General features: G+C 54.4%; 1 protein-coding gene across 3 annotated transcripts in view; it reads right to left on the minus strand.

Moving 5' to 3' along the window:
- CDH4 (cadherin 4) overlaps positions 1–21,316 on the minus strand; it is a 676,597-nt gene that overhangs the window by 17,015 nt on the left and 638,266 nt on the right. For all 3 annotated transcript variants that reach the window (XM_025399162.1, XM_025399163.1, XM_025399164.1), the window contains one exon: positions 8,190–8,375. In XM_025399162.1, the coding sequence (XP_025254947.1) occupies positions 8,190–8,375 (186 nt within the window). The remainder of the gene's footprint in view (positions 1–8,189; positions 8,376–21,316) is intronic.

Below are 21,316 nucleotides of genomic sequence, written 5' to 3' on the forward strand. Positions count from 1 at the left end.
AGAAAAAGAGCGAGACTCCGAAAAAAAAAAAAAAAAAAAAAAAAAAAAAAATTGCCTCAATAATAGTATTGGATGAGCATGGAAGGAAAACAGACGGTCGCTCCTGGAAGCCCATGACTGCCTCCAGGAGGGTCTGCAGGGAGGGACAGAGATCACAGTTCTGGTCCCGGATCCCCACTGTCCCTGCACTGCCCCTGGGGGTGACACGCAATCACCGCGACACCATGCTTAGGTGAGCCCTCATCCTCCCCAGGGGTGTCCATCTGAAGGAAGGGGTGGTCCCTGCAAGCCTCCCTGAGTCCAGAGTGAGATGCCTCGTGGCTCCATGATGCACACTGTCACCTCTCACTGCTTTGGTGCACGACCCCCACCCTGACTCTGCCACCCCCGGGGCAGGGGCTGTGCCCTGTACCTCTGCCTCCCCAGCACCCAGCACAGCGCCAGTGTGGGTCATCTGTACCCCATGGGTGCCTAGGAGATATAGGGGGTGGGCACCCCCTTGTTCACCACCATTGCCCAGGACCATCTGGGGGTTGTGTGCGCCACACAGGGGTCTCGCACCTGCAGCTATCACCCTGCAGGACCTTCCACGGCCCAAGCTGACTGCAAGTCTGATGGGACGCCTGATCCGGAATAACCCAGCACCCTCCTCTGAAAGGTTCTACCAGGGGTCTCAGGTTCCTCCAGGTCTGGCCTTGGTTCCTCTGTCTCTGGACTCCAGATGCCTCCAAGCTCCCAGCGTCTACCTGCACCCACATCGTGTTGGGGTCCCCCCGAGAGCTGACCACGCCAATGCCTGCAGCTGCTCCCCCAGGCCCTCCAGGAGTTGGCTGGGACGGGGCCACTCGTGGGGCTAGACTGTTCCATCACGTCGTGGCGGCGCTATGAACAAGCCCCTGAGGGAAGTGGTCTTTCTCCCATATTTATTGGCTCATGTTCCCGGGACATGGAATAACGCTGCATGTCATGCATTAAAAAATTGTGTCACCAGTCTGAGCAAGGAGGCCTTCCAGAAAGACGATTATGGCCAATAAAAGCCCACAGGAAGATAAAATAAAACACATTTGTAATGGAGAAATCAATAGGTAATTTGGTCTAGCAGTTTTGATTAGGGTGGCTGGATCTACTCGCGGAGGCTCAGCATGGCTGCCGCCCACATGTGGCCATGACCCTTCACTCAGAGGTGAGCAGCTGGGCGTGTGCCTGAGCAGCAGCTCCAGCACCGGCTGGGCAGGGCCAGGTGGGGACACACCAGGACGTCTGTCCTGCTCCCCTCTGATGGGAGACTCAGGGGCTTCCATTCAAAGTCTCACTCTGTGCCCCTGTCGTGGGGAGGAGTTGCCTCAACTGAGGGCACCAGGACCCCATCACTGACCTGCTCTCCCCCGAATTCCCACCTGCGAGCCTCCCACAGGAAGGCCACCTCTGTCGCTGCCCAAAGGGAAAGTGGCAGAGGCCGGTTCTTGGCTTTTGAGCTTTAAAACTGAGGGCCACGGGTGAGACAAGAAAGAACCTGGGATGAGCCTGGGCCTGGGCCTTGCTCCTTCGAGAGGAAATTTCACAGCTGGAGGAGGGAGACAAGAGGCCGTGCTGGGTCCTGAGGAGGGTGTGATGGTAACGGATGGCTTATTTGGGTTTGGGGACCTGAGAGCAGAGAAGCTGTGTGTCCACCTCAGGTACAGCCTGGGAGGTGGCAAGGCTCATTCCTCACCCCCCGCTGGTATGGCTAGGGAGATGGAATTGGGAGTGTGGGGCAGGACAGATCTGGATGACCTGCCTGAGATGCCTGTGGACTTCTTTTGACAGTGGCCAAGCTGGACCCCAGAAGTGAGGGATGATGCAGCCAGGATTTGGGTGACTGATGACTGAGGACCGAGGTGACCAGACACTTCTGAGAGCTGCCCAGGAGTGCTCTCCTCCCCTGCACAGGGCCCTGCATCAGCCCAGAGCATGGACACAACTGTGGGAAAAGGGAGGCGGAAGAGATGCCAGTCTACCACTTACCACCACCTGGGGGGACCTGGCTAAAAACAGAAGCTAAGTCGGTTTAGAGAAGGAAAGAGCACACTGCTGCATTGCTGGATTTGGGGCTTCCAGTGTGTACCCGACATAAAATATTTCAGTGATTCCTCCTCACCATCCCCTCTGCAGACTATAAACTACTGGAGGGTGGGAGCAGTGACCTGGTCAGGTCTGCAGTGTACATACATGATATGGTGTCTGCTCTTCTGAGGGACTCAGGGGACCATTCATGGAATTAAAGTAACCTTCATGCTCTGGGGAACTAAGCAGGGAGAATGATCAGGAGCCTCTCCCCAGCTCAGGACGACAGTGACAATGATGACAATGAGGATGATGATGATGATAATGATAATGGTTATGATGACGGCAGCAGCTAATACCACTGATTCAGTCCTTACCTTGTGCCAGGCACTGTGCCAAATCTTTTATATCCAGGGTCTATTTCAATGTGAGTCATAAGTCGCTGGGCATAGGCCCCACAATTTGCCTCATTTTATGTTTGAGGTAACTGAGGCACAGAGAGATTAAGTGGCTGGTCCATGCCAGGGGTAAGTGAGCAAAGCGCTAGCATGGGAATCTAAGAACAGATGCCCTCAAGATACTGGACGTCTCCTGTGGGCTGGGCCAAGAGGTCCCTGTACTGACCTTCTGCCTCCCGCACCACCCGCCACTCCCCAACCCCTCCCCTCCACCCCGCTCCCCTGCTCTGAAAGGGAATGCCTGAAAAGATGATGTCTCTACCAACAAACGCAAAACCAATTTTGGAAATGTTTTCTAAGATGAAGCATCCCCAGACTAAATGTGCACCTTAAACAGACTCTAAATTGAAACTTCAGAGAAAAGCACTATAGGGAGTAAAAACAAAAATGAAAGAAAAAGGAAAAAGTGTGGTTCTCCTGTTGAATGCTACCTAGGACACAATGACCCGTGACTCTGTGGGGACAGTGTGGCTGTGTCTGTGCTCGAGACTCGAGCTCCTCAAATTTCAAAATTTATTTGAAACTTGACATGCAGTAAGAGTCACTCTAGGGATGTTAACAAGTGTACGGAAGCACGACCAGCCCCGCGGCCAAGGTGCAGGAGAGTCCCGTCTCCTCCACACTTCTCTTGTGCTGTGCCTTTGCAGTCCCCTCCTCTCCACCCGCCGGCAAACCACTGAAGGGTTTTCCGTCCCCACAGTTTTGTCTTTTCCGGGACGTTCTGCAGATGGGGGCATGCAACAGGCCACCTTTTGGTTCTGACTCATCTCACTTAGTGTGACGCATTGGAGACCCATCGCGTGTCACATGGATCTCACGTTTGTTCCTTTTGACGACTGAGCAGCTTCCCATTGTAGGACTCTTGGACTTACAGCTGGAGAGGGGAGAGGCATTATGGGGTCTCAGGGCCCCTGGGCTGGGGACTCTCAGCTGGGCCAGAGTTTCATGCTGCTTAAGGAGGTCTTGGACCCCTCCTCAAGCCTCCTGTCCCCTTCTCATGGCACTAGGAAGGTTTCAGGCTGGTCAGACGGTGCCATCTGGCCATGTCAGGATGCCCTGGAAGAGGACTGGGCTCTGAGCAGACACAGCCCAGCCAGCTCTTAGCGCCAGCTTCAAACCTGTGGAACCTTGTCCTGAACACACACAGACACCTTGGCTCAGACAGGCAGGACCAGCGAGGAACCTGGATGGTTAACAGATGGCTTTATGGCAGAGGGAGCCGGTTCCAGTCCCAGCTTATACAGTCCCCGCTATGTGATCCTGCGTGTGGGCCCTCAGTTATGCCATCTGTGAAACACGACAAGAATAGCAGCTCCTTGGTGGGCGTGAGGACCAAGTGAGATGGGGTGAGGATGGCACACCTGGTATCGGTGCCCAATCAGTCACTGTAGCTGATCACATCGGGGCCTTGCCTGAGGCTCCCTGGTAGTTTCGGGGTGCTGGAGATCTGGGGATGTGCAGAAATAGGGACTGTGCCAGTTCTCTGGGTCATGAAGACTCGAACCAGCTGCGGCCCTTCTGGGCCCTCCCCTGGCCCGGGGCGCCCCTTCCCTCCAGGCACGTGCAGCAGGCGGTGCTGTAGGAATTTGGTTTGCTCCTCCTTGTGCCCAGTGGGGAAGACGGCTGCTGTGAAAAAGGCAAAATGCACTCCAAGTCCCAAATCTGAAAATCTGCAGATTTTCACATCTGGGTTTCAGCTGGTGGGTGCCAGCCCGCCTGTGGGTGTGGAGTGGCAGCACCTTTGTAGTTTCTGTGGCTCTGGTGGGAGATGCAGGGTTATCAGGAAAGGGCTATGTTTGTTACCCTGAGCATGGCAGGTCTTCAAGCGTCCCGCGCCTGAGGGATGGGGCCTGCAAGATCTGAGTCGATTCCAGGGTTATTCTGCCGAGGCTGAGCCCACACCGATCTCTGTCGATTCCAGGGCTATTCCACCAAGGCTGAGCCCGCACCGATCTCCGTCGATTCCAGGGTTATTCCGCCGAGGCTGAGCCCGCACTGATCTCCGTCGATTCCAGGGTTATTCCACTAAGGCTGAGCCTGCACCGATCTCCGTCGATTCCAGGGTTATTCCGCCGAGGCTGAGCCCGCACCCAGGAAGGAGAAGCGCAAGTCCCAGTAGGATCTGTGTCCTGTGCTTTTCCCAAAGAGAGTTTTGAGGACTTCAATATTTAAAGAGGAAAGAGCAGACAGGAGGGGAAGGAGGAAAGGAAAAAAAGCGGGGTCTGGGTAGGCAATGAGACAATGGCTACATCCTTGCCAGGCTCTGCTCTGCGCTCAGTGGATCCGCATTTCACAGAAGCTGGGGTAGGTGTGTGAAGCCCCAGTTACCTGTGTGGCCACAGAAGGGAGGCAGCACCGCGAGACTCAGTCCCCATGCTCCACTTCCCTTTGGCATAGTGGGTTTGGGGTCCTGAGGTTTTATCTTCCTCTCACAGGCCCCTCAATGGCCTCAGTGCCATTGATGACTGGCTGTGGGGGGCAGGAAGCACAGGCGACAGGGAGATCTTAGCTGTGCATGTGGCTCGCAGGCAGTGCTCATCCACATCCTGAGAACCAGCATTCTGCAGACACGCTTCGGGAAACCCCACTCTCACTATGTAGACAGAGGCCTGACAAGGGGAGTGTGGAGCTGGGCAGGAGACCCCAATGGCTTGGGGACAGGACGTGGCACAAACTCAGTGGAGGGTGGCCTGCTGCCAAGCTGTCACACGGCAGAAGGTCAGTGAATGTGCCCGGCTGTGCCCACCTGGCTGCCGTCAGCACCTCCTCTGCTCCCTCCAAAATTCATGCCCCACCCACTTGCCAGCCAGGGCCTTCCTGCTGTGGGGAGACGGCCGCCAAACAGCTGAGCCCCGGGGGAGTCGTTCTCCCAGTGGCCTTCTCAGGCATCCTCAGCTGGAGGAAGAACCCGAAGGGGATGATTCTCCATCTCAAGAATTAGTTCCTGGGGTGGCGGCCCCCAGGCCCTCCTGGGACCCTCAGTCCATGCCCCACAGACTAGTTTCTGCTGTACGTTTGGAACCAGTGGCTCCTCTCTGAAGAACAGAAGAGGGCTCCGTGGGCCTGCTGAGGGCCTGGCCCAGTGCCACGAGGCCCATTCTCTCCCAGGATGCTGGGGCTTCCCTGCAGTTGGCTGTGCTCTTCCACCTTCCGTGGCTGTGATGCTCTGCGCAGATAGGACCAGGCAGGGGCATGACGGCTGAGGCCACCAGCCCCTGGGCTGGGCAGGAAGCCACCTTCCCTGGAGTCTTTAGGGGTCAGGCTCTCCCCACCACATCGAGCCAGCCTTCTTCCTTGGTACCGGCCCTTTCTGATCTACGTTCGCCGATGAAGGTGGTGGGGCTGTGTGTGCTCCAGCTGCAGAAGTGGTCCTCCAGGGGCAGGGCAGGTGAGACAGGTGCTGATCTCCTTGGGCTCAGGGCTGCCCTTTGTGTTCCTGGGAAGGCCACAGAATCGGAGCTGTGGGAGTCAGAGACGCCTCCTTGGAATCACAAGCAGGAGACGGGCCGAGGCTCACTGCTCACTGGGGAAGAAGGCCCCAGCCAGCGCTGGGCTCAGAGCTCACTCCTGTCCTCTGCCTGCATGTCATATCCAGTCTCTGTCACCTTCCCATGAGCAACTTTGCCGGCAAAGTGGCTGACATTCACCTTGTGGGTTTCTCGGGGCCAGAGCTAGAATACTAGCTCGAGGTCAAAGGAGAAAGGGTTTCCTACATCTTTCCTCGCCATGCCCAGTCCCTGCAAACACAGATCTGACTTTGCCACTGGGGGCGCGATTGTGCTAATGCCTCACTCTGAAAATTCATAATTAGAGGGGAAGTGAAACGTGTATTTTGCCTCTTCTCTAAGAACTATCTTTCAAGGTGAAAAAATAGCCTCTCTTGAAGAAGAAGGCTTATACAGAGTTAGGGGTGGAATGCTGTGACATGTTAATTTACTTTCAAACATATCAGTCAAAATAAAAAGATTTAGTAAATGTAACAAAATGTTAATTAAATCTAGGTGATGGGTATACGGAAGTTCATTTTACTATTATTTCCGCTTGTGTGTATATTTGAATATTTCATAAAATAAAAATGATGAAGACATTTTATAAGATTTTTCAGGAGAACTGGTCTTCACTAGCTTGCTTAGAAAAGGGGTTATTAAGAAAAGGAAAAAGATGACTTTGGGGTGTTGAGAAAAGACACAGATCCTGGAGGAGCCTATTTTCTTCCCCTGTGATCCCCTAGCATCTAGCTCCCCTCTTCCTTAGGAGAAGTTTGGGACATGTGCCCATAATTATGCTATGCAGTGTCTTCTCTGGCTAAGAATGGTCATGTGACTAAACTCTGCCCAATAAGATGTGAACAGGTGTTCTGAGAAGATCCTTCAGTAAAGGAGGGGCAAGCCATTCTTCTGCCTTTTTGATTTCCTGCTACCTGTAAAAGTCTTGTAATGGCTGGTGCTCTAGCAGCCATTTTGGACCATGAGGGGCCCTGAAAGGTGTGCACAGCAGAGCAGAGGATAGAAGGAGCCAGGGTTTCTGTTGATTGTGCAGCTGTGACATCGGCCTCAACTGCCCACCTCAGGACTCCTCTCACGTGACAGAATAAAGCTCTCCAGTATCTAAGCTTCTGTGGTGAAGCTCTGCTCCCGGCCGCTGAAGGAAGTTTCTAAATGACCCAACCCAAAACGAAACTTGCTTTCCCTGACGCTTCGGCAGATCCTATCCAGCTTTAAGCTCACCCTTCTGTTACCCCCTGCCCTTTGCTCTAAAAATGCCCAGTGTACTCTTGCTCTTTTCTTCTTAGTCCTATTCAAAATTATTTTGGGACAGTAGCTGCTAAACTCCTTCACACGAAGTTGTAAATGATCACTAAGTGTTACGATATAATTCCCAATCTGCCCTTCCAGGGGAATATGAATTATAAGTGTAGAAAAACAGTTAGGTTAGAAGACTTAATCACCACTACTATAATGATAGGGCTTTATAAGTAAATTTGAAAATGTAGATTAAATGGACACTTTTCTAGAAAAACACATCTAACCAAAACCATCAAAGAAATTGAACCAGCAGTTACAAACCCATCTCTCTCCAAAACAAAAAGAAGCACAACCAAAAAGACAAAATCTGCAGCTACTGAATGTCTTCACAGCACAGTGTGACCAAACATTCAGGGGACGGATTATTACAGCATCACATGACCCGTCTCTGGGACAGAAAAATACTCTTGAGATTAGTCAGTAACCTTGATAGCAAAACCCAGATGAGGATGCTGTAAGCCTAAATCACCCAGAAAAGGACATGAAAAACTTCAAATATCAGCAAAACAAATTCTTCAATGTGTTACAAAATACTACCTCACTACTCAATGGGATCTACCTCAGGAATGCAAAGATGGTTTAACTTTGGGAATTCTAATAATGAAATTCACCCATTACTAGAGTAGGGGGTGGCAGCAAATATATAGACATTGAAAAGGGAACGGGAGGGTATTCTAGGGGGGTCTGCCAAGCCCCTGCAGGTCACATGACAGGTCCTTGTGAAGGTTGTGTCTGCCTCTAGCAGGTTGGGTTACCTGTCTCTGCCCTTGGATATTAGGGGGGCACTAACTTTACACCAAGTATCACTTCTGTTTCACTGTCCCAGGGAGTGTGCAGGTGGCAGAACGTGGGGTGCCTGGCAGGGTGCGAGAAGAGTACGCACCTTCACCACGGTGACCATGCCTTCATTGGTGACGGGGTCTGTGCGGACGCTGAAGTGCCCAGAGGGATCCCCACTGATGATGCGGTAAACGGCGTTCCAGTTTGGAGAGTGAGGCTGATCTCGGTCCATCACCGTGAGGTTTGCGACCACAGTCTCCACACGGTTTTCTGGGACCTCCCCTGCAAACTGCAAAATGGAAGGAAAGAATGTTACAAACCCATGTTAAGTGTAAATATGTACAGAGAAGTGCACGTAGCATATGTGTGCAGCTCAATGAATGTTCACAAACAGGACACACCATGTCAGCCCAGCTCAACGAATGTTCACAGACAGAACACACTGTGTCAGCCGCGCCCAGATCAGGAATCAGAGAAGACAGGCTGCTCGGGGGTGCACAGGAGTGTGCGCTTCGTAGCACGGCTGCCGGGGCCCCACTGAAGCAGGCGTGCAGACCTGCCCGGCAGGTGCGTCAGCTTTGCAGCTGCGGCAGAGGACCACTGATGGAGCAGCTTCAACAGTGGGTCCTTCTTTTCATTCCCAGTCCCCACCTCAGACCCAGACCCCTTCCAGGTCCCAAAGTTTCCACCTGTACTGGCTGGATGGTGGCCCCGAAGATATGGCCACATCTCAATCCTTGGAACTGGAGATACCCCCTTGTAGGAAGAAGAGGTGCTGGAGGGAAGGATTCTGAGCCGGGGAGATTTTTCTGGATTATCCAGGTGGGAGCTAAATGCTACCACGTGCATCTTCAGAAGAGGGAGGCAGAGGGGATTTCACAAAGAAAAGACACAGACACATTCAGAGGGGGGAGGCCATGGGAGATGGGGGCAGAGACTGGAGTGATGCCACCACAAGCCCAGGAACACCAGGGTGGCCAGCAGAACCTGGAAGAGGCAGGAAGGGCTCTCCCTGGAGTCTTTAGAGGGAGCAAGACCCTGGTGATTTCAGACTGACAGAATCAATTCCTGTTGTTTCAAGCCCCCGTTTGTGGCCATTTTTGCAGGAACCTCATAAGCTCATGCTGACTTCTGATTTGTTGTGGGAAACTTATAAGCTCATGCTGACTTTGGCGTCAAAGATGAGTTCATCTGGGTTTGTTCTTTCCATGAGTGGAACCTTCCAGCACTTGTGTCTGGCTTCTGCTCAGCACTGTGGCTGTGGGACTCCTTTGTGTTGCCACATGCAGCTGAGATGGCTGAGCAGTGCTCTGTGATGTGACAGTGCTGTGATCAGGTACCCTTCCTCCCAGGACGGGCGCTGGAGCGTCAGGACAGGGCTGTGCACGTCTGCAGGCAGCTCTGCTCCCCTTCCACTGGGAGGGGAGTGTCCCTGGGTGGGAAGCCCCTGCGTCCTGGTGTGGGGCACTGTTAGGGGCTGAATAGTGTGTCCTGGAATTTCCGTGTTGAAGCCCTAAACCCCCAAGGCCTCCGAGTATGACTGTATTTGGAGATAGGGCTTTTAAGGAGGTGACTAAGTTAAAACAAGGCCGTCAGGGTGTCTGGGGCATTACCCAGGCCACCTTCGCACCTGCCCTCAGCCAGGAGGCAGGGAGGAGCCCTCGGGTGCAGTGAACAGAAACTTGCTCTGGGGTAACCTGAACACAGGAGCCTGACCTTCCAGGGCTGCAGGTGACTTAGGCCCATCAGGGCAGGGCTCTGTCCTTCCCCCGCCTCCAGTGGTCAGGACCCTGCAGCTTGGCCTGGCCCTCTGGCTGCCTGAGAGGCACAGCTGTCCGTTCGGTAAGAGTCTTCCCGGAGTGCCCCCCACCAGCTGACTTGTGCTGACGCTCCGTTGGCCAGGACAATGTCCCACGGCTACCACCAGCCCAAAGAAGGGAGCCTTGTGAGGTGGGAAAGGGAGAAGGGGTGGGAAACGGGCATTGGGGAGCCAGCCGACCGTGTCTGCCACAGGCGAGTCCTGCAAGGATAGAGAAGCACACAGAGGCCCTGAGGCGTCGGTTCTGGGCCCAGTCTCAGTGCCGGTGTGAGAGGAGGCTGTGAGATGACGCAGATTCATCCAACCCACAAGTGCCCCTTCAGCACGCCTCTGTCATGAGTGTGGACAGACCAGTGGACAAAGACGTCAGGCGAACAAGGTCCAACGACATACAGATGGCGACTATCCCTGCTGGCCCAAGACCTGTCCTCTCATCAATGAATGAAGGAATGATAGCCTTCATATAAATGCACAAAAATGAAATATGCTGGTCCCCTTTCCAGGCAGGAGCCAAGTCAACGTTCCGAAAAAAGATGGAGATGCAACAGAAGAATTCAGAGCCCACACCAACGGGCTGCCTTGTCAAGGATGGAAAAATATTCCAATTTAATCCCAGATAAGCACTGCGTCGTTTCTATTTCAAAAGCTCAGAGAAAGTCCTTTAATCAGGCTTCTTGACCTGGGGCTCTAAGCGGGGCTGAAAGCCCCACGGCCTGGCCCAGCTCTGGGTCTGGTAGGAAGGGCCCCGCCTGTCATCTGCAGGTGCAAGCACTCACATCCCGATACAATCACCTTGTTAGGAAGAAAAATTGTGGATTTACCCAAAGTGGGATCTCAGCCATGTCTGGGGAGCAGGATCCTTTCCTCACACGATGGCCACACTTAGCCATAGAAGATCTCATCTCAGGATTGGGAGGAACCATCTTTGTTAAACTCCAGAGCAGACAGCTGCCGCCCCCACCGCTCCCAATGTCCAGTGTCGGTTGGAATCTCCTAGCTGTCTCTGCTCCTGAGCCAGGTGGCCGGAGCCCGGAGCCTGCAGCTGGATACCCGGGGAGGCCTGGAGAGGCTGACCTGGCTCTAGAGGAGGGAGCTTCGGGGCTCACTCTGTCTTCCCTTCATCACACGTTTTGAGTCGCCCAGGTGTCAGATCGTCCCCCAGCAGGACAGGGAGCTGGCATCGCCATGGGATGCACTGGGCTCTGAATTGCACAGCATCATGGCATGGGAGACAGTGCCTGCTGGGGGATGGCAGGGGCGACTCAGGCCATGGTTGGAGATCCATGTGTTCTAGGGGTGAGAACATGCCTGGGAGGGAGCTGCGTGCCTGATCCCAGCCCTGCGGTCCTTGGGTGCGAGAGGACAGCCCTTGCTGGGGCTGTGGCCATGTGGGGTCCTGGGCGGCCAGGTCCCAGGCAGAGGACTGCTGCGGGGGGACATTCAAGGGAGCTTCGCTGAGGCCTGTGAATAAGTTCCAGGAGGGCCAGGGACTGGGCAGGAGGGGGCAGCCCTCCTCAGCCAGGGCTGTGCTACTGTGAGTCTAGGGGCTGACCTGGTGCCTGGGGGGCCTGGGAGTGGGCAGAGCTGTGAGGTGGAGCTGACAGTCCCCCTGGTGTCCTCAGGGGAGATGGCAGCTGGGCCACATTACACACTCCCTGCTGGGACCATCTCCAGGCAGAGGTGGTGGTGGGAGGGCCTCAGGGCGGGGGGAGCTTTGCAGGCTTGGAACAGGGAGGAGGGTGTCCCACCCCATCGTCAGTGAGGCAGGCAGGTGACCCCTGCAGTGGCTGGTGGAGGACTCAAGGCCAGTGAGCTCCCCTGCGAGATCCCCCTGACCCCGGGGATCTGAGTTTGCAAAATGTGCTGGGCGCCAGGACCCTGAGCCCTCTCCAGAGACGCTGTGAATGCACAGACACTGCTCTGGCCAGGCCCCGCAGCACACACTGCTGGTATCTGACACCTGGCCCCGGGCCATTCCCTCTGCTGGGGACACTGCCTTGCCCCAAAGCAGCCTGCCTGAATCTTGGGGTCACTTCTCTTTTCTTGAGTGAAAACCTGCAGGCCTCCCCCAGGAGCCACGTGGCAGCCCTCGGTAGCTTCTGGCCTTCAGGATTCTGAGGGAGGGTTGACCAGGCTCACGCTGCTCTGGTCCTGTGGCCATGTCACCCCAAGTTTCCTTAAGGGTTTGGTGGGATGAAGGGCTCTGGTCAGCTTGGTCTAGTGAGGCGCTGGCCGGAAGCCTATTTTTGTCAATAAAGTTTTATTGACACTCAGCCACGCCCCATTCATTTACATATAGCCTGTGGCTGCTTTCCTGCCCCAGCAGCAGCACTGAGTCACGACAGAGACAGCCTGACCACAGATGAAAATACTATCTGGTCCTTTGCTGAAAATGGTTCAGATCCTTGTTTTCCACCCCCGAGGACCCCGCCTCAATAACTGGTTTGAAATAGGCTAATGACCTAAGTCAGCCAGTTAGGGGTCAGTTCTGGTGGCCCCTGCGTCTGGCCTGGACATGGTAACCACACGAATCTGAAGATGTCGGGTTGCTGGGAGCTGCCATTTGCAGCCTGAGAACAAAGCCGGCTGGAGGAAGCATGGCCCAGGGGAGCGTCACGGTAAGCTAGGGTCCGAAGGGAGATTTTCCAAGACTTCTGAGCTCTTGTGAAATGAGCCACTCTCTTTTTGTTCAAGTTGCCAGGGTCAGCATAGTGGCCACCGGTGAGGCTTCCTGGCTCCCCTGTATCTTCTGAATTCCCTTCCTTATTTTCCAGAAATCCACTTTCCTGGCCTCCTCTACAGCCACAACCAGGTGGGTGACCTAGGACTTGCCAGGCAGGTGCAGCTGGATGTCTGTGGTTCAGAGGAGAGGTGGAGAGGGCCTGATCCTGGCAAGCTGCAGAGATGCCTGAGCTTTGGAGCCAGCAGAGGCAGAAGGTGGGGCCAGCACCCTTGCAGGCGCAGGGGCAAGGCTCTGTGCCCAGTGGTGGGGGCAGGAGGGCGCCCTCCTGGTGGAGCAGCCGTGCCTGATGCTCCCGGCCCCTTGGATTTCGTGGCCCCTCGCACTCTCTGTATTGTCTGTCTTTGCTTACGTGGCCAGGTGGGTCCTGGTGTTGTCTGCCGTTTTAGCGAGGGCCTGTCTGACGCTTCCCCACTCGCTCCCGTCCTGAGGAGCAGCGCGGCGTGCTCTGCGTCCATTCCCTTGCAGACTTCTGAGTGAAGTTTATACGAAGAATCTATTCTAGTCATGCAAGTTTAATAAAGGTTCACAAAGAAGGCCTTCGCCGATAAATCTGGTTTAGGATTTTCTTATTAACCTTACCCTGGCCATAATGACTTTTAAATTTAATTTTTTCAGATTTTCCTACACAAAGAAAGCGTCTCAGGCCCCTTGGGATGACATGGCAGCTGTTTGGGAAAGGAGGAATTTTAAGAGCATCGGAATGGGATTTCTTGCCGCGACCGTAATCTAGAATTCAGCCGTGCACCCATCCCGAGAGGTGGGAGGATTTTGTCTTCCTACGAGGGCCTTCCAGCACAATCCCAGCTCCGAGGCAGAAACCGTGAGGTTCTCAGGGGAAGGTCACCATTCGCAAGAGGAGGCTTTGGGCAGGATCCCTGCAGCACAGCCGGTGTTTCAGGAAAACCCACCCAGCTGTTTCCTTATGATATCAGCGGGCGGTCAGGGCCGAGAGGGCCAGGCGCCATCCACACAATGTCCAGCAAGACCCTGGGCCTCCAAGGCACCGATGCTGGGGCCACGGTGGTCCTGTCCTCGGGGGGAAGTCCCACATCTGCCACACGGCAAGCGGCCACGTGGCAGGGAATGGGAGGGAAGTTTTGTTCCCCACAGGAAGGTGGTTCCCTCTGTGACACGGGGAGGAGGGACCCCGTTCTTCAGGAGGCTGTGGGGTCAGGTGTGCTGGCACAGGCAGGGCACTCAGTGCAGCACCTGGCACAGGGTCGGTGCCCACCTGCTGCTGTGATGACCAAGGCGAAGGGCGGATTTCTGTGCCTGCAGCCGAGAGACCTGGGGGGACATGGTTCAGACGAAGCTGACTTCTGGCTGGTGGGTGTGAGGACTCCAGCCCAGGCAGGCATTTCGTCAAGAAAGAAGAGGCCAGAGGAGAGAAGGAAGAGGGAGACGCTGCCAGAGAAGCCCCAGGGAGAGCACAGGGCACACCCTGTCCCACGTCCTACCAGTTCTCAGCAGCTGCCTGGTGATTCCCACGCTCCATGACCATGATCTCCAGGTACCCCGAGGACTGGGAGCCCCATGAGAGAGCCGCAGCCCCTGGCACCCTTGCGCCCCTTCCAGTGAGTCGCCATCGTGCCAATCCTCATGCCCCAAACATCCAATCCCTGGTGAAGGCCCCGATGACAGCTCCTGCCAGCTTGGTGTGGGTGGGGCTATGGGCCCTGCAGCCCACACTCTCGGGACTGGCTGCTGTCCCCCGCTGGGGCCAGCCCACAGGACACTGGCTTGGGAGAAGTCCCGGGGGCGGCCAGTCAGACGCCTCCAAAGCACCAAGAGAATCCACATTTGCAAGAGCAGAAATGCAAAACAGCTGGCAGTGAGCAGGAGCAGAGAGGAGAAGCTTGCGGGCCCTCACAGGAGACAGGCCTGTCCCAGACAGGGGGCTCCTTGGGCTCATGCTGGTAACAACCCCAGGGAAAGAGAATGACAGCATTTCGGGAGCAGGAGGCAGAGGGGATTCTATTATCGTTCCTGTTTTGCAGGTGATGAAACTGAGGCTCCAGGAGGCAACCTGCCCAAGGTCACCAGTGGTGGAAAGGGGTGCTGAGGCTGTGCTGGTCCCCTGGGGGCAGCCTCTCGGCCCCACATCCTGCTTGTCTTGAGAGGTCACTTTCATGGTTTTCATTTGGAACAGAGAATTATACATCCGCAAATGAGTAACAATTGCTCATCGTAGAAAAATTTGGTAGAAAAACCAACATTCACAGAAATAAAATATGTACATTTACTTTTTTTTACTATTATACTTTAAGTTCTGGGGTACCTGTGCACAATGTGCAGGTTTGTTACATATGTATACATGTGCATGTTGGTGTGCCGCACCCATTAACTCATCATTTACATTAGATATATCTCCTAAGGCTATCCCTCCCCCCTCTCCACTCCCCACAACAGGCCCCGGTGTGTGATGTTCCCCACCCTGTGTCCAACTGATCTCATTGTTCATTTCCCACATATGAGTGAGAACATGTGGTGTTTGGTTTTCTGTTCTTGCGATAGTTTGCTGAGAATGATGGTTTCCAGCTGCATCCATGTCCCTACAAAGGACACGAACTCATCCTTTTTTATGGCTGCATAGTATTCCACGGTGTATATGTGCCACAATTTCTTAATCCAGTCTGTCACTGATGGACATTTGGGTTTATTCCAAGTCTTTGCTATTGTGAATAGTGCTGCAATAAACATACGTGTGAATGTGTCTTTATAGCAGCATGATTTATAATCCTTTGGGTATATACCCAGTAATGGGATGGCTGGGTCAAATGGTATTTCTAGTTCTAGATCCTTGAGGAATCGCCACACTGTCCTCCACAATGGTTGAACTAGTTGACAGTCCACCAACAGTGTAAAAGTGTTCCTATTTCTCCACATCCTCTCCAGCACCTGTTGTTTCCTGACTTTTTAATGATTGCCATTCTAACTGGTGTGAGATGGTATCTCATTGTAATCCCAGCTCATGAGTAGCTGGGATTACAGGCACCTGCCATCATGCCTAGCTAAGTTTTGTATTTTGTAGAGATGGGGTTTCACCATGTTGGCCAGGCTGGTCTTGAACTCCTGACCTCAGGTGATCTGCCCGCCTCGGCCTCCCAAAGTGTTGGGATTACAGGAGTGAGCTACCATGCCTGGCCTTACAGATTTTAAATATGTAGATTAACCTCTGAGGAGCAGGGGCTGTGACTGCTTTGGTTTTCGCTGTAGCTGTCCTACACCCTGGCATAGGGAGTGCCCAGTGCAGGGTGAAATGAAATGAATTAATGCATGAATATGCAAACATAATGAACAAGGCCTGGCACGTGGCACACAAAGTTTCATAACAGATTTACTTTTTAATTCAATGCTAATACCGTGTGTGACTTTTTCTTTCTTTTTTTTTTCTTGAGACAGTCTTCTTCTGTTGCCCAGGCTGGAGTTTAGTGGCATGATCATAGCTCACTGCAGCCTCCAACACCTGGGCTCAAGTGATCCTCCTGCCTCGGCCTCCCAAGTAGCTGGAGCTATAGGCCTGCGCCACCTCTGCTGTGTGTGAGATTTTTAATCAGCTCTCTGAGGCAGGTGGTGATGAGGCACTGACCTCATACTTACGACGTCTGCGATGCTAGACTCTTGCTCCTTCAAATATTCCCAAAATGACACCAATGTAGCCTCTTTGCTTAGGTGAAGTCAGGGCTCGACAACAAGCCTGTGGCCTGAATCTGTCCCTTGCTTGTTTTTGTAAATAAAGTTTTATTGGGACATGGCCACACCCGCTAGCTTGTGTTTTGTCTGTGGTTGTTTTTGTCCTACAATGGCAGCGTTTCGGAGTTGTCATGGAGACCTTCTGGCAGCCAGAGGCAAACATTTACTCTCCAGACCATTCAAGAAAAGGCGTGTCTGCCCCTGTGTCAACGGCAGCTCATTTGCCTGCAAATCCCTGGGAACGTGGGGCCCCGCACGCTCCTCTGTGGATCTGCCCTTGCACCCCTGGAACGAGCACAGGAGCGGTTCTGCTGGGTGGTGGCCGCATGCCCCAGGGAATGGCTGGCATTTAGGGCCCTGCCCATAGCCCCCAGGTCTCCGTGGCTGGTGAAGGGCAGAGCGAGGCTGCTCCTCCTCTAATGGAGGTCCCCGGGGTCCTGGTTTCAGAGGCCCAGGCTTTACCTTTTCTGCCTCTGCATTGCTCAACCATTCGTGCTGCCTGACCTGCTCTGAAAACGGCCGTCCGCAACGCATCCATGCCCGCCGGGGACCCGCCTTTCGTGACTTTGGAACTCCAAGGACTGAACACGTCATGGTTTGAATTTCCATCAGTTGCTGGAAGCCAGAAGGTGCCCCCGGCTCCAGGCCGCTCCTCAGGTGTGACACGTAGGATGGTGTCTTGGTGATTTGCTGCTGTACTTAATTTCTGTCTGTCCCTCCCACATCCAGTTTCCCGGCAAAAGACTAGTGGCAGTGACTCAATATCTCATAAAGACGAGCCACGGCCGACTGCAAACTTTGCTTCCTCGTCTGACGGACAGTAGTGCCCCTGAGGCCCAGCTTTGTCTCCTGGAAGGCTCAGGACCTCCTTTTGCCTCTTCCCAAGGAGCAGGTCTGAATGAGCAGAAATGGTACTCTACGGCTGCCCTCGTCACCCCAGCCCCGTGGGCCAGCATAGGATCAACGCTTTCACCGAGGTGCTGCTTGCTCAGAAGCCTCTGGCTGGTCCTAATGAGGCCTTGGCGTTCCCAGCCACCTGGCGTTGGGTGCTGCTTCTTCCGGCCCGAGCCTGGTGTGGACAAGGGCATCCAACTGGAGGGACGTGCCCGAGCCTGGTGTGGACAACGGCATCCAACTGGAGGGACGTGCCCGAGCCTGGTGTGGACAAGGACATCCAACTGGAGGGACACGCCCGAGCCTGGTGTGGACAACGGCATCTAACTGGAGGGACGCGCCTGAGCCTGGTGTGGACAAGGACATCCAACTGGAGGGACGTGCCCGAGCCTGTGCTCGTGCCCAGCCGGAGCTCAGCGGATCCGTCACTGTGACGAGCACAGCTGAGTGCCGGCCCTGACGGCTCCTGTCCAGCTGGGGTGTGGTCTGCAGCGCCCGCCACGGGGCTGGGAGCCACCTGGGGACACAGCCAGCCGCAGTTCCTCCGTTCTGTGATTGCTTGCTTTGGAAAATCGATAGTGTAAACCTACAAACCACAGCTCCTTTGGATGTTACAATGTCATTGCTTTTTGGAATTTAGTTTTCTATTCAGTAAAACAATGATGATTTCTGCTGAGTTCTGAATTCACAAATCAGAATTGTTGGATCCGTGGCTCTTGTGACCAGAAGGAAGTTGCAGGCGGTTTTTCTTCTTCCTCCTTGTCCTCTTCCTCCTCTTCCCTTTACAGACAGGAGCTTTGGGGGCAGCAGGGGGGTGTGGGGGGGTGGCAGAGCCCGCTTGCCTGAGCCTCTGCTCCCGCCTTGCAGCGCTGCTATGAGGGACAAAAAAGTGCTCCCTGCAACACCCGCTTGAGGGAAAGAACCAGCCATTTAGCTCAAAATTAACTTGAACTCCCCTTTTGGGCTTTTGGGTCCATAGGCTAGGTTGGCTTTCTCCCTTCCCAGAAAGGACACAGAGGTTGACCCATCTTCTTACCCCGGATTGGAGCACAACTGCAGGCAGCAGCTTGTCTGTGCCAGGGTGAGGGACACAATTGCTATCAATCGTCATTATTAATCATACAACAGCCACAGTGGCCATATTATTGCTGTTCTACTCATTGGGTCTTTCTTTGAGTCAGGTACGCTGCCAAGGGACTGATATCTGGGAACACTCGGTCTTCACACACCCATCAGGCAGGAACAGATGAGGAGACGGAGGCACAGAAGACTCTGCAACTTGCCCAAGGCCAACAACTGGTCAGTGGTGGAGCCAGGCTTGAAGCTGGGGAGTCTGGCCCAGCGCCCACCCCCAGCTCCTGGGTCCCACCTCTCCCATGCAGCTTGGACAGGTGGGTCCAGGGAGGCCTAAGAGACTGGCGGGAGCACTGTCGCTGGGAGGACTGAAGTCTTGACCCCCAGGCCGAGGGACCCCAGGTTTCTGTGTGTCCCGGCCTTAGGGTTGTCCTTCCCAGTCCGTGGCTCCCCCATGTCTCTGGACCGACGTCCTGTTGGTCCCTGCCCCAGGATGGGCCCAGACTTGGGCTCTCAGAAATGCCCCCTCTGCAGCCGTCTCTAGGAAGCCGTTCCTGGTGGGAGGAGCAAGGAGGCGGGAGGTGATGTCAGGCGGGCGGGAGCTCCTGGTCCCTGCAGCTGCCACCTCTGTGCTCAGAAAAGCTGGCTCTGATTAATTATTTATGGCCGAGGCTTGCACAGAACACCCAAGCATAATTAAGGGCACTGAGTCCATTCTGATTTTCAGATACTCGATTCTTGTGCTCAGGACTCACGCTGAATTGTAATTTCTCCCCTTTTTCTGTAGAAGTCAGGGACTCACAGGGCTTGGCCAGGGTGGGTGTGCAGCCAGGCGTGAGGGGCCGGGGATCTGTGGGTGAGAGCTGCCCCGGGCCAGCCCAGCCAGTCCCCCTGCCGAGGTTGGCCAGTAGTCTGTCTGCCCTGCAGAGCTGGGGCTGCCCTTCCTCCTGGTCAGGAGTGTCACTTCTGAGGAGGGACCGCAGGCCGCATCCTCAGGCGGCTTGGGGCGGGAACTTCCAGAAGGACCTCAAAAACATGAGGGCCACAGACCCACAGACCTCAAGGCTCCTAAGTTCAGCTGACACCCCTGCCTCTGGCAAAACCATTTTTAACCCCTTTGAGAGAAAAATCTGTATTTCCACATCAACTGTGATAACCAGGTACTGGCTGAGCCAGGCACGTCCTAAATGCTGGGGACCCACTCATCCTGCCCTTGGAGAGCCTGTGGGGAAACCAGCATGACTCCCTTCCCTCTTATTTAAAAAATATTTAACCTGATTTTATTCACACTTGCCTTGGGATGGGGAATAGATCATTCACAATGACAAAGTACAAAATATGTCTTATCATGGATGCATTTTAAATGACAACAATAATATACCTTAATAATTTCTACCACCCTCTTCTTTTTTTTTTTTTTGAGACAGAGTCGCTCTCTCTCCCAGGCTGGAGTGCAGTGGTGTGATCTCGGCTCACTCTAACCTCTGCCTCCCATGTTCAAGCAATTCTCTGCCTTAGCCTCCTGAGTAGCTGGGATTACAGGTGCATGCCATCACACCTGGGTAATTTTTTTTTTTTTTTTTTGTATTTTTAGTAGAGATGGGTTTCACATCTTGGCCAGGCTAGTCTTGAAATCCTGACCTCGTGATCCACCTGCCTTGACCTCCCAAAGTGCTGGGATTACAGGCGTGAGCCACCGTACCTGGACCTCCCTCTTTACCATTTGGGGAAACTGCACTGAGAAGGTTTTGGTGACATTGCTACAAGCCCCTCACCTTTGAAAGGCCAAAACGGACAGGATGCCAGGTCTGTTAAAGCTGGAACCATGTCTGCTCACCACCCATCTCCATGCCCCTGGGATGGGGGCCTGGGGCACCACCCATGGCATTTTTAGAGCAGATTTATGTTGCTGAAGTCTTCAACTTCCACACAGATCAGCAGTGCTCCTGATGACACCTTGAGATGGGATTAATTCTAGGTGGAAAGCGGGGATGAAATCCTGCTGCTTGGCCGGGCGTGGCGGCTCATGCCTGTAATCCCAGCACTTTGGGAGGCCGAGACGGGCGGATCACGAGGTCAGGAGATCGAGACCATCCTGGCTAACACGGTGAAACCCCGTCTCTACTAAAAAAACACAAAAAAACTAGCCGGGCGAAGTGGCGGCGCCTGTAGTCCCAGCTACTTGGGAGGCTGAGGCAGGAGAATGGTGGGAACCCGGGAGGCGGAGCTTGCAGTGAGCTGAGATCTGGCCACTGCACTCCAGCCTGGGCGACAGAGCGAGACTCCATCTCAAAAACAAAACAAAACAAAACAAAAAAAGAAATCCTGCTGCTCAGAGAGGTCCAGCGATCCGACCTTGGCTACGCAGCTGGCAGGGACCAAGAGGAGGGCTAGTGCTGGGCTTCCTGACGCCAGGGGGCCCTCCCTGTGGGCATGTGTGTGGGTGGGGGGGTGGGCTGGAGGAAGGCCTGTGGTGCCAGATCTCCAGGGTCGCCCTGTGCTGGCTGGACCTGTCCCTGAGAACTTCACTGCAGGACCCATGCAGTGGTCCTGCATAGGAGGCCTTGGGGCAGGGTCTGAAGCTTGTGTCCTCTGTGGCCACCAGCTTCTAGCACAGCAGACCCCACGCACACCTGCTGGAGGCAGTGCTGAGGGCCGAGGGTCCCTGCTCAGCCTCACGTGGGCAGTGCAGCCGTGCTCAGAGCCAGTGAAGGGAAAATAACTTTTAATTAACATTTAGGACTCAGAACTGGATCATGCAAATCCCCTGCATCTCTGTAGCTTCTGCTGATTGTTCTTGATTAGGCTTGGTAAAAATAGCCTGGCGGCATGCGCAGCAGCGTGGCTGGCCCTCGCCATCCTGCTGGCCCCTTTGCCTGCTCCATCCCACGGTGAGGCATAGACAGTGTCCTGGGGCTCCTGCCTGTCACTCATCTTCAGAAGGACACACCAAGGGCCATCCTAACCCCGAGTACTTACAGACACCCCTTCCCCATGACCATGTGAC

The sequence above is a fragment of the Theropithecus gelada genome, chromosome 10 (genome assembly GCF_003255815.1).
Source record: "Theropithecus gelada isolate Dixy chromosome 10, Tgel_1.0, whole genome shotgun sequence".
Classification (NCBI taxonomy): Eukaryota; Metazoa; Chordata; class Mammalia; order Primates; family Cercopithecidae; genus Theropithecus; species Theropithecus gelada.